Source organism: Musa acuminata, chromosome BXJ2-6, assembly GCF_036884655.1.
Source record: "Musa acuminata AAA Group cultivar baxijiao chromosome BXJ2-6, Cavendish_Baxijiao_AAA, whole genome shotgun sequence".
Taxonomy (NCBI): Eukaryota; Viridiplantae; Streptophyta; class Magnoliopsida; order Zingiberales; family Musaceae; genus Musa; species Musa acuminata.
The window spans coordinates 21,639,632-21,653,738 of record NC_088343.1 but is presented as its reverse complement, the minus strand read 5'-3'; the positions used below and the strand labels follow the sequence as shown (position 1 = coordinate 21,653,738).

At 37.9% G+C, this 14,107-nt stretch overlaps 1 protein-coding gene across 4 annotated transcripts in view; it reads left to right on the top strand.

Annotated features, from left to right (window-relative positions):
• LOC135615207 (uncharacterized) overlaps positions 1-14,107 on the top strand; it is a 77,502-nt gene that overhangs the window by 21,756 nt on the left and 41,639 nt on the right. For all 4 annotated transcript variants that reach the window (XR_010487909.1, XM_065113394.1, XM_065113393.1 and 1 more), the window contains one exon: positions 12,976-13,039. Coding sequence is in view for 3 of the 4 variants with exons in the window: in XM_065113394.1 (XP_064969466.1) it covers positions 12,976-13,039 (64 nt within the window). In the remaining variant the exon portion in view is untranslated. The remainder of the gene's footprint in view (positions 1-12,975; positions 13,040-14,107) is intronic.

The window sequence follows — 14,107 nt, the reverse complement described above, 5'->3', positions numbered from 1 at the left end:
CATCCACTTTTGGATTCCTCCTCCGTTGAGGTCATCGACGTCCACTAAAGGCCTTCTTTCAATAGGTGAAGACCAAACACCTCTTTACAGCGCTTTCTCCTTTTCCCAGGTTTAGGAGATAACCCTTACAAACCTCACTCCTCTTTCTTCGATATTTACAAAGCTAAGAGAGGGAGGGGAGGACTCTTTCTAACTTTGTAACACTTAGCACCCTAGAGATTCAAGAATATGTTAAACACTTTCGTGCCCTTTCATGCAGAAAAGGGTGGGGTTTTTATAGGCCCCAATGACTTCAAAATTGGAGCCAAAAAGTGTCACATCCCCGGATTTTGAGGTACTAGCGATACCACCGTCGTTACTAGGTGGTACCATCGCCTGACAAGGGTCGTACCACCGCTGGCAGCATTCACTGCCGGCGGTACCACCGCCCAAACAACCTGGGACACTGTCTCCTAGGCGGTGCCATCGTCGGCCAAGAATTCAGGTGTTGAATGGGCTGCTCAATTCGGCCTAATTCAGCCCTGTTAAGGGCCCAGTTGGCCCTTAATTAAGTTAGTGGGATTATCTCCCAATCCTAACTTAATTTACTATCTAACTATGATAATTAAGACATAATTATAGCACTTCTTGTTCCGGTGTGTCATTTGCTCTTCCGGCAAGCTTCCGTCGAACTTCCGACGAACATCCGACGAACTCTCGGCAATGTTCCGGCGAACTCCTGGCGAACCTCCTGGACTTTACGACGATCTTCTTGGCGAGTTCTGACAAGCTTCTTTGGCTAGCTCTTGGACTTCTCGGTTGGTTCCGGCAGAACTTCCGACGAACTCTCGAACTCCCAATGAGATCTCAATCTTGACTCCGGCACAACACCTGCTTTATGTCTTACTGCTATCGTAGTTAATTCTGCACACTTTTCTCAACATATAGATTAGATTAAACAATTTACAAGTGACTTCATCATCAAAATCCGAGATTCAACAATCTTACCCTTTTTGATGATGACAATCAATTGATGACGGAGTTAACCTTAAGGCCCCCTATCTATATGCCATACTTGAGAAAAGACATTTTTGAATTCAAAGCCTTTGAATTCAAGAAACAAACTAATAAGATAAGTTCATTAAACTTATCAACATGCACATTATGATTCCTATCATGATCTAACATTCACAAAATATGATTCCAAGTTTTTATCAAAATGATGTCAAGGCATGACATCCATTTTCAAGCATGATATTTCAAATATAAAAAATGACAAAGATAACAATTCATCATTCTATGACAAGATATCAATTGTAAAATAGTAAGTTAAGCTCTAGATATCTTATCATAATGAAAAAAATTTATCAAGCAAACATTTCAAGTATATATGATGAAATACATTGCATACATTTGTCATCAATTTATCACATTTTGGTATTATTTTTTCCCCTTTGTCATCAACAAAAAGGAGAACAATTCAATAATGCAAGTGTGGTAAAAAAAATTCAAGCAAGTTTCACACTCAAAAGTTCTCATCATTAAATGTTATCAACATTAAAGTGATAGATTCCATCAACTTCTCCCCCTTAGTCATCATAATTTTACATGAAGAAGAGGAAAGAAGGTAAGGAGGGAATTCATTAAAAACTAAATTTATGAAATGATTTGAATGAAGTCAAAAACGATAAATAAGTTTTCGTTAAAACATGCTTTCATTTTGACAAAGAGAAGGGATTCATGAAAAGGATTGAAATATCCATATGAAATCAAATCCCCAATCTTGCAAATAATTATCATACACAAAAATTCATCTTTCAAGGATTAAGATATCCAATCTTTCAAGGATTAAGATATCCATTGGAATTCCTTCATTTTTTAGGAGAAGAATAAGGAAGAATTCATGGGAGAGGAGTATCACATGAAGGAGAAATTCATGAATAAAACTTCATAGTGAGAAGAGCATTACATCAAATCTATTTCTCATTAAAAATTCATAAGAGTAAAATCCGTGAGAGATGTATTTGTCAATGATTTCCATGTATCAAACATCAAGATATTTAAATGCACAATCACTTTATGCTCGATAAAATGTTTCGGCATAGCCTTTCATCACTCTTTGCATGAAATATCATTATTATTGTATTGTGGTATTCAAAAGTTCACACTATTAAGAATCCGATAATGTATCATTTGTATGATAAAGAGATCACAACATCATAAAATTTTCAACACAGAGTTTTGACATCAAAGTAAGAGTTATAACATCTAAGTAAGCATCTTATTTACATCATTTTGTAAAATTCGCATCATAAGAGGAGAAGATTCATACTCAAAGATCATATAAAACTCGTATGGGAAAATGCATATGGCTCAGTATAGTACTGTAGCACTATAGCGGTACGCCTTGGTGTACTGAATAATTTTTTATTTTTTATTTTCATACTGTAGCAGTGCTACAGTATAGTACTGTAGCACTATAGCGGTACCGGGCGGTCCGCGTACCGATAACCTGTCGGACCGGTACGTACCGCTCGGTACGGGCAGTATACTTTGGTACGACAGACGTTGGCGCATACTATAAGATCATGATTTAAATGAGTGATCCATGGAATCAAGAAAGTCCGAAAACAAAATTTAACAAATTCATGCATTCGGACAAATTAACATTCCTAATTCTTTTCTAATAAAATCAAATTGTTCTTAACTTGAAGGCTTTGTAAAAATATCGGCTAATTGATGTTTAGTATCAATAAACTCTAAGATTACATCATGATTATTAACATGATCTCGTATAAAGTGATGCCTAATATCAATATGTTTAGTTCTAGAGTGTTGAATGCGATTTTTTGTTAAACATATTGCACTTGTGTTATCACATTTTATAGGAATGTTTTTAAGATGAATCTTATAATCCTCTAAAGTGTTTTTCATCTACACAACTTGTGCACAACATGCACTAGCTGTAATGTACTCAGCTTTGGTTGTAGATAGTGCAACCAAGTTTTGTTTCTTGGAAGACCAAAAAACAAGTGAGTGTCCTAAAAATTGACATATTCTGGATGTGTTTTTTCTATCTAATCTACATCCGGTAAAATCCGCATCAACATAAACAATTAGTTCAAAGTTCTCAGATTTTGGATACCATAATCTTAGATTAGTGATACCTTTAAGATATATAAGAATTCTCTTAACTGCTTTAAGATGAGATATCTTAGGATTAGATTGAAACCTAGCACAAAGTCCTACACTAAACATGATATCCGGTTTAGTTGCGGTGAGGTATAGTAAACTTCCTATCATACCCCTATAAGCTTTTTGATCAAAGCTTTCTACACTTTCATCATTGTCTAACTTAGTGGAGATACTCATAAGAGTATTGATAGCTTTTGAGCTATCCATATTAAACCTTTTTAGTAAATCTAAAACATATTTTGTTTGACTAAAAAAATATCATTACTTAGTTGTTTGATTTGTAAGCCTAAAAAGAAAGTTAATTGCCCATTCGAACTCATTTCAAATTCAAGATTTATAATTTGAGTAAATGATTCACATAGAGATTTATTCGTGGAACCGAAAATAGTATCATCAACATAAATTTTAACAATAAGAAACTTATTTTTAAAATTTTTGATAAACAATGTAGTATCGACCTTGCCTTTAGAGAAATTATTTTGGATAAGAAATGAGCTAAATCTTTCATACCAGGCTTGTTTCAATCCATAGAGAGCTTTAGTCAATTTAAACACATGATTAGGGAGATTATCATTCTTAAATCCGGGAGGTTGTTCAACATAAACTTTTTCGGAAATAAAACCATTAAGAAAAGCACGTTTAACATCCATTTGGAATAACTTAAAATTATTACTACTAGAATAGGCAAAGAGCATCCTTATGGCTTATAATCGTGCCACATGAGCGAAGGTTTCTTCATAATCGATACCGTCATTTTGGTTGAAACCCTTGGTCACTAATCTAGCCTTGTTTCGAACTACGATACCAAATTCATCTTGCTTGTTTCTAAAGACCCATTGAGTACTAATAACTAAATGGTTATTTGGCCTAGGAACAAGCTTACACACTTCATTTCTCTCAAATTGATTCAACTCTTCTTACATTGCGATAACCCATGAATCATCTTTCAAGGCATCATCAATGCATTTAGGTTCAATTTGAGAGAGAAAAGCGGCGTTGATACAAAAATTCTTAAGAGAAGAACAAGTTTGAACCCCTTTTGATGTGTCTCCTATGATTAGCTCCTTAGGATGAGCATCTATATTGTGTAGCGAAAAACTTTCGCGATTTCAGAAAATTGTTCGTTTCGTTTAAAACTGATTCCAACAAAATTGGTTTCGATTCAATCTGTTTCGGAGAGAAGTTGAACTTGAAAGCTTTCATAAAAGTGCAAGAAAATATTAAGGAGGTTTGCAGTAAAGTAAATTGCACAAATAAAAAACAACCGGAATTTAGAGTGGTTCGGTCAAGGTGACCTACATCCACTTTTGGATTCCTCCTCCGACAAGGTCACCGACGTCCACTAAAGGACTTCCTTCAATAGGTGAAGACCGAACGCCTCTTTACAAGTACTTTCTTTTTTTCCCGGGTTTAGGAGACAACCCTTATGAGTCTCACTCCTCTTTCTTCGATGGTTACAAGGCTAAGAGAGGAATGAGGAGAACTCTAACTTTTACAACACTTTTATGACTCAAGAATTCAATATTAAGCCAATACTTTCATGCCCTTTCATGTAAAAAAGGGTGGGGTTTTTATAGGCCCCAATGGCTTCAAAATTGGAGCAAAAAAGTGTCACATCCCTGGAATCCAAGGTACTGGCGGTACCATCGTCGTTACTGGGCGGTACTACCATCGTTGATCTGACATTGGGCAGTACCATCGTCGAACAGGGGCGGTACCACCGCTGGCAGCACTACTGCCGGTGGACTACTGCCGGTGGTACCACCGCTAGCAGCACTACTGCTGGCGGTACCACTGCCCAGAAATCCAGGGGCACTGCCTTCCAAGCGGTGCCACCGCCGGTCAAGTTTTCAGGGGCTGAATTGGGTGCTCAATTCGGCCCTGTTAAGGGCCCAGTTGGCCACTAATTAAGTTAGTGGGATTACCTCCCAGTCCTAACTTAATTTACGCTCTAACTGCGATAATTAAGACATAATTTACAGTGCTTGTTCCGGTGCGTCAACTGCTCTTTCGGCGAGCTTCCGGCGTACTTCCGGCGAACATCCGACAAACTCTCGGCAATGTTCCGGCGGACTCCCGGCAAGCTCCTGGACTTTATAATGATCTTCTTGGCGAGTTTTGACGAGCTTCTTTGGGAAGCTCCTGGACTTCTCGGTTGGTTCCGGCAGAACTTCCGACGAATGTCTGGATTTCCGTCGAACTCTCGAATTCCCAATGAGATATCGATCTTGACTCCGGCACAACACCTGCTTTATGTCTTACTGCCATCGTAGTTAATCCTGCACACTTTTCTCAACATATAGATTAGATTAAACAATTTACAATTGACTTCATCATCAAAATCCGAGGTTCAACATTATCAGTTTGGACCAAAAAACCAATTTACTTAAAATGTAAATTCCATTATGAAACACTCTCTTTAAAGCTTTCAAGCTTGACTTTGAAATTCTCTAAAATGTTTCGAGTAACGACAATGTTTCTCCAACATTATCTTATCTTTTTAAGGTAGTTTGTTGTCTTAAAATGTTATTTAAGTTTGTAAAAATCTAATGTCTCTGTTTTTGTCTCGTCAACTTTTTAATTTACTTGGCTTCCATGCTGTAGTATGTTTAGATGCTAGCCTGTCCTTGGCTGCATAATAGAGTTTGGCAAACGTGGTTTCACCAATGCGGAAATTGTACTTGTTAAATATGATCTAGTACTCACATGACATAATTGTCTAAAGTCTCTTGTTTCCAACCAACAAGGTCTCTTGGGACCACTAGGAAACATTGTATTTCATCTTGTGTTCATGTAAAAATGAAAATTTTGACTAATTGGGAGAAGTGTTATGGTTGATATGGGTTTAATATTCTTATTGTTGTAGATTTAATTAATTATTTAACCTTCTCTTACATCTTAAAGTCTATATTTATTTAATTTGGCCAATAAGATCGGAGTATTGAGTAGTTAAGAAACAACAAATATAAAAAGTTTATGTTGTCGAGATGAGAATGTTGAGATGGATGTGTGGAGTTACTAGGAAAGTTAGGAAAATAAATACTCCTATTCGTAAACAACTAAGTATTACCTTGATACAGGATAAGATGAGAGAAAATCGTTTAAGATAGTATAGACATGTGCTTAGGAGACCTCTGGATACTATAGCCAGAAGAGGTGAAATGATTAACATTAGTGATATGAGGAGAGATAGAGGAAGACCTAAACAAACTTTAATAAAAACTATAAATAAAGATTTAAGTATTCTAAACTTAACTAAGCATATGGGCTTTTACAGATCTCAATGGTGGCAAAAGATCTATGTAGTCGACCCTAAATAGTTGGGACTTTCGGTTTTGTTGTTGTTGTAATTTGGTTTATAGGAATCTCCTATTTCAACATATTTTGTAACACACTCTTTGATATGTCTTCGGGAATGCATTTCTTTGATATTGTTGGGACTTTCATCTTCATTATTATTGCTTGTTATATATTCGAGAATACATTTCTTTGATATTTGAGCCTGTTGGTCTTAGCTAGCTAGACTTCCATAAGGAAAAAAATAGGGTTCGTCATACCGAGCTATATTCTAGCTAGACTTCCATAGGATCGAGGATCCCGATTCATCACCCGTGGAGTCCGGTCGTTCTTTTTGGTAGTAGAATTAGGTATATCTATCAATTGATTACATGATTCATTTGAATTTTAAAGTGTAAGTTATTTAAAAAATATTTTAGTAATTCAAATAATTTTTTGAAGATAATTCAATATTAATGGAAGGAAGGTCTTAGAACGTACCATAAAGTTACTTCGTAAAGCCCGAAAAAGATGTGTCACTATTCTTTCCTAATTTAGATTATTTTTGCTAAAATTATACTAAGTTTATATTTATTTTCAACTTAAAAATTGTAATACAATCTTTTTTTATTTTAAAAAAATTTTGGAGCTATTTTTGGTATTTTACCATACCGTCAGTACGCCTAGGCATTCCAACATATGGTACATCGATACACCTCGATACGTATTGTATCGATGGTTGGTTGGTACATCAGTACAGACTGGTAAGACATAGAGGTCATTAGTTTTGTTAAGGATCGTCAATATTGTAAGATTTGATACGATTTTGTTAGATATTTATATTGTGTGTGTGTGTGTGTGTGATCTTATTGATTAATAAGATAAACCATGAGTGTTTTAGAATGAAACAAATAAAAATGTTTTGATTGTCCTTAAGATTTTTTGTTTTAATTGTCCTTTTCTATTTTTTGTGTATCCTCCTATGCCTCTTGCCTACCATGAGTGTTTTAGAATGAAACAAATAATAATGTTTTGATTGCGGAGGACTTTCAACTTTCCTTAAGATTTTTTGTTTTAATTGTCCTTTTCTATTTTTTGTGTATCATCCTATGCCTCTTGCCTACCATTATTGCTACCTCCCTCATCCTTCACTCCCTTTATGATATCTATTTGTTAGGCAGTTGCTTCACAAGTCCAACTACATTCCTTTTTTTTTTTTTTGGAGAACTTTAGGCTTTATGTAATTTAGTGTCGAAATTAGTCTTTGACTTATGTCACGGAGCCAAATCAACCTAACTCACTTTGTGAAGGTCATTATGTCTTGAGAACTAGATCTTTGTGGAGATGGATGCTCCTCTAGAATGACTTTGTTAAGTCGAGTACCTCTAGTAGAATGACTTTGTTGAGTCCCTCATATCTGAAAACAAAGTTTCAGATACCAATCCATATTTGAGAGGCTCCTATTTATAGAGTAGGGGAACTTTTTTCTTTGCAACATAGTTGACATGGCAGGGTTGGTTGATTGGACTACACAAGTTGATCCTATTAATAGAGTAGGGAAATTTTCTCCTTTGTAACATAGCCGACATGGCAGGGTTGGTTGATTGGACTGCACATGTTGATTTTTGATTGGCCTGGAACATTAGTCATATTACGTACCCACCTATTGTTACTATAGAATGCACTAAATCTTGGTTAAGGATTGCTTGAAAAGTTCTTCTTGCCTGAGGTGAATATGTTGGATGATGGAGATGACTTGGTTGTTTGGGCCATGTTGGGCGCTTTGAATACAAAGAGATGCTATGGTTGCGAATGTTGTGTCAAACGCATCTTACGTTTTGTTTGGTTAGAGTTCATTAAGGGTGGGGAGATGTGTTGGTCGTGAAGGTTGTGTTGCATGTTTTGCCTAGCTAGGTGCGTTGGGTGTGGGGAGACATATTGGTCGCAAAGGCCATGTCGAGCATGTCGTAGGATGTGTCGGTTCGAGTGCATCTAGCGTAGGAAGACGTATTGGCCATGAAGGCCACATTCTAGTGTGAAGGCCACTTTTGGGTATATCATATGTTTTGCTCGGTTGGGATGCTTCTAGCATAGGGAGACATGTTCATTCCAAAGGTTCCTTTGGACATGATAGACGCTTTTCTCTGCTAGGGATCGTTAAACGTTTCTCAGGTAGGATCATTAACCGCAAGGAGATGCGTTGGTTGTGAAGTCTGTGTTGCCCATCCCACACTTTGTCTGGTAAAGTATGGGGAGACATGTTGGTCACGAAGGCTGTATAGGGACTGTTATGAAGACGCGATGTATACAGACATTGCTTCAGTGATGCAAACTTGGACTATCATGGTCATCTTAGTGATGTAGTGGACTTGAGATATCATAAATTATGAACTATTGGATGAAATTCTAGATGAGATGTCAAGTGAAGCTATGGGCATGATATTAGATGAAGTTGCAACCATGAGTTACAAGGGCTGCATAATGCGGGTAGTGATAGCTATAATGTGAGGAAGTAGGTTGTGGTGAGTATATTGGTGGCTTCTAATTTGGGTCGTATTACTGAGAGGAAGGTCGCCACACGAGTGCAACGCTGCCATGTGCTATGGAGGGCCATCGTGGCCATGATAGGATAGGAAGAAAGTTCACTATTACAACCACCATACGATAGGGAAAGGTGTCGCCTCGTGGCATGGGGGAAAGAAGGTGGCGCCAACTTGGTTAAGTTGGGCGACTCCTTAGTTGGTGTGTCTGTTGGGCTTGATACAGACTTGGTCAAGAAAGAAGGCCACTATTGTTGCTATGCAATATAGCCATAAGTCTTCGCTGGTCAGGTAGCCATTGTCTTTGCTTATTGGAGGAAAGAGGGTTGTTACCACTGCAATGGAAGCTAACCATTGATCTACCCCGATCAGGCAGCCCTTGGTGCTTGCCATGGGGCATCACCTTTGCTACTTCCCAGAAGAAAGAGGGCAATTCCTCCTGCTACTTGGAGGAAAGAAGGTGCATCACCAATTTGGTAGGAAGAAGAGAGATGTGGCTTCAGTGGAGGTCCTCGTTAGCTACCATAGAGTGCCATAGTATGGGGAATAATCAGTTCTGCTTGGATGAAGTAAGGCATGACAATGCTGACTTGGTCAAGTGGTCCTACTTGTCCTAGTTGGATGTGATTGACTTGAGGTTGCAAACACCTTGATGCTGAGACTGACTAAAGATTGGTTGACTTGGACATGTCGGGAGCTCCTGATACCAGGGGTGATGCAGAAGGGGGGGTAAAGCATAATAGATTTTGACAAAAAACCGATAGTAGAGCTGTATTTGCTGGAATGAGTATTTCAGATAGAAAAGTCCTAGTAGACAAGGACGAACTCTCGAAGAAAAGTCGCAGTACAGTTGTATTTGTTGGAATGAGTGTTTTGAATAGAAAAGGCACGAACTCACGATAAAACTTAAATAAGATCGAAAAATAGCTCACCACCAAGTTAAAATCACAAAGTGATACAGAAAGTTCACCACCCCAAGGATTATAAACGAGGATATAGAACTGAAAACAAAAGACTTACCACTCAAGGACGCATCCAAGAGATACAGAGTTTAAGGGAGTACTCCAAGAGAGCTTCTGCCAAAATATCATCAGTTTTTAAAGTCCTTTCTAAGCCCTAAACACCAAAATAAGTACTAATGCATGAAACAACCCTTCATGCATAGAGAATTTCGAAATTAAGTGTTTTATAGCTATTAACCAATTCGTTTAATGCATTCCTTGGTCATGAAGAAAAGCACATTGAAACAGTTTTAACTTTGTGCAAGGAATATGCTGATGAGCTATCATATTTGAGTGGGCTGAGTTGAAATTTATGTGTTGGCTAAAAAAAATATCATATCATCAGCAAGGTCCATATGAATAGATTGTAGCAAATTAGACACTCCCGTATCAGCTCCTTGTTTGGGCAAGTCGGGAGTAGGACAGTTTCTCCTTGCTTGGGCAAAAGTCAGGAGTAGATCGAGAGCTCTTGGACTTGGTTGCTGCTTTGCCTTCTTCGTCATGCAACCAAACTTGGATGGTTGAACAACCAAACTAATATGGATCAAGAGATGGTCGACCTGACACTGTGATGAACTTTATGGCGGTTGTCTTGACAATGGTTGTTTTGTGGGCATTGTTAACTAGTGGAAGAGGCCAACTTGAAGGGGTGGCTATCTTGATGTCATGGTGTTTGAGTTGAGGATACAATCGACTTGATGACGACTAGCTTGGTAGCGTTTGCCTTGAGGATCCAATCAACTTAACTATAACCATCTTGACGACATGCACATTGTCAACTCGGGAAAATGGGAATGTGAGCATCTTTTGACTTTGGAATGAGATTTAACCATGGGCACACATTGCCCTTGGGGAGGACTTGACTTCTCGAATTAGTGGAGGATAAGATCAAGTAGGCTATTCGTCTCTACCTTGCTTCTTGGAGTCATCTTTTTTTCGTGTCAGTAAAGCTAGTTACGTGTTGATTTGTGTCTAAAGCAGGGTCTGCCGTACCGAACCGTACCGCCCGGTACGGGCGGTACGTACCGGTCCGACAGGTTGTCGGTACGCGGACCGCCTGTTACCGGTCCGAGTGCACTGTAGCACTGTAGCAGTGCTACAGTACTCACCACACCTGAGTGTATCGCTCGGTATATCGTACCGTACCGGTACCGAGCCCAGGTCGAAATACCGATACGGTACGATATTGCGAACCTTGGTCTAAAGTAGTTATGGAAGGTTTTTGGAGGCTTTTTGGTCATTGACTGAAGGAATCAAGACAATTTTAGACCATATATGAAGATGTGGATGAGCACTGTTAAATGGGGATTAGAGTTTTTATGGTCCTTTCAAGGTGACAACCATCGATAAAATGAAGTTCAAATTCCTTGTTATGGTTGACTGGAGCCACCTCCTCACTATGCCAAAACTCACCATTTGATGGGCATGAGAACCCTTGGCTAAGTGATTGACTTCTTTGGTTGGTGATTGTGGAGTAGAGAGATGGATCATCACCACAGTGGACTTTGAATTCCTTGCACCACTTGGCATTAGTTTAGGTTTGGGTTCTACCGTGGCATGGAGCCCACAAGTTGTGGTTGATGAGTTCTAGGGTTTTGGTTTAGTGACTAATTGCACTAGTTATGGAAGGAATGGAATGACCTTTTGCATCATTGTATAAGATAAGAGATATGTGTTGGTGAGGTGGGGCTAAGGCTAGGCCTAACTCGAGGGAATGACCTCTTCTTGACCCGAGTTTAGTCACCATCTTGAGGATCGGATAAAGGGTTTTCTTGTTGACGTGTTCTCAAGGTTTTTCTTGATATTGATTTTTGTTCGATATTATCTATAATTGGTCCTTTTTAGAGTGCCAAATTTTTAGTGTTGAAATTGGACATTGACAAGTTTCACGAGGTCAAACCGACCTAGCTCACTTCTTGAAGGTGGTCAAGTTTTGAGAACCGAATCTTCGAGGGGTGGATCCTCCTTCAGGATGATTACTTTTAGGAGAGTTCCTCATGTCATGAGAGTAACATACATAACTAGTACCGGGGTGTGCCTAGCATGGTGACTCGAGTTAGTTCAAGGTCCTACATGAGTGTCGAAAATAAAGTTCTAGATCTTGTTCAATATGTGAGAGGCTCTATAGTGAGGGAATATTCTTGGAATAAGAAATATTCTAAAGAATACTCTCCCCTCAAATTTATGATGACATGACATGTTTGGCTCACTGGCTCCACGTGTCGAGTTTCGATCGGTCCAAATATTAGCCATATATCATAGACACAATTTTAGGTGATCATCAATCTGCAAGACAACGTAGTGCACTTGGTTTATTTGAAAGTACCATAGATATTCAAATCACATGAGATATGACTAGTACTCAGATTATATTATACAAAAAACAACCTTAATGTTAGTGATATTAAACTCTTGTTTTTTTTCCGAACCACTTGATATAGTGCAAGGTTTTTAGGGTGGGATTGTAATGTTTTTGAGATTTGATGTTTTGTGTTTCTTGAGAGATTAGGTTATTGTGTATTATTTTCTACTCATGTTGTAATGTATAATGGTGATCTGTTTTTCACTTATTATGTTGGTATGTTAATTTTTCTAAAGTATTAAGCCTCACATACATTATTATGATCCTAAATGATAAATACTGTCATGACATGTATCATAGATGATATTATTCATTCTATACAATAAAAAACCGAAAATTGAAAAGAAGCATGTCGTTTGATTTCAACATTTGGTATCATGTACCAGTATCAAATTAGTCTGAGAGTGACTAATGCATGTCTTTTATGTGATTTAGCATTCCTTAGTTTGCACATGCATGGTCTTGGAAGTACATTAATAACTGTTGAAGGTGAACCAAACTGTTCTGCGTTGTAAATTGTTGTAGATTGATATTATGCGTTTTAGCTGTTAATGATAATGCTGCACCAATTATTTATAGCTCAGATTTACCATCTTTCTTGTGGTAACTCTTTCTGTTCTAGGTTCCAGAATCAAGTGAAGAGAGCCTTGCAGCTGTTGCAGGAATGTTTAACAGTAAAGCTAAAGGTGAGGTTGACAACAATCTATTGTTTTCGTATCCTCAATGGGTCCCATCATTATACCAATCACATTCCGTTGAATAGCTTTATAAAACTTTAATAGTTCATCCTTTGAACTCAAATTTTATGGTTTAATCAAAACCTTGTGTATAAATAGGTTAATTTATCCTTCTATTTATTATTGGCTCTTTGATATATCTGAGATTATTATCTACAATTAGTTAAACTATAGAGGATACAATGACATAGAAGCAAGGTTTAAACTATTGTCTATGTTGGTCGATACTAGATGGTATTTACTGGTCGACAACCAACTGGGATGCAGATTGGTCAATTACACCCCATTGACTACAGGATAATTTGTACTGGATGATAAGTTCACCGTACCAAGTTTCCCAGGTAGTAAAGACTAAAGAGTGCTTGCCTTCTTTTTTTTTTTTCAATTCCTTATTTTCTACTCTCTCTCCTTCCTACTCTTTGTCTCTCTATCTCTTTGACTGTATATCCCTTTCTATTTCTCTATCCTTCATTTGCCTCCTCCCTGCCATCATGTTCACTGCCTCACCACCTACACATTGCTACAATTGCCTCCTCTCCATCGCATCGTTTTTGCCTCCTCGTAAATGTCACCATCTCTTCCTCCTGCTGTCTCCTTCACCTCTTGTTCCTCTTCTCTTGGCTGGATATATATCATTAAGTATTGCTGAAGTACTAATATGGGTTTTAAACTTCAAAATCATGCTTGGGAGCATTCACAATGTTCATGATTTAACTCTTTGGACAAGTTACATAAAAGGATTTAAATCAAGGTTCGTCATACTATAGCATACCATTTGGTACGGACGGTATGTACTGGTTCAACAAGGGACTGGTATGGGTGGTATGGTAGTATACCCCATGTACCATGTGTCAGTATGCTCGGTACGACTCAGTACAGTTCGATATGTACCGTATCGACAGTTAGTCAGTACATTGTTTTGGACCAGTAAGGCGAACCATGGTTTAAATTCTGTATCGGACTTATACTAGTCCGCCAAGTTACATAAATAGTTTCAATTTATGAATGGTTTAAATT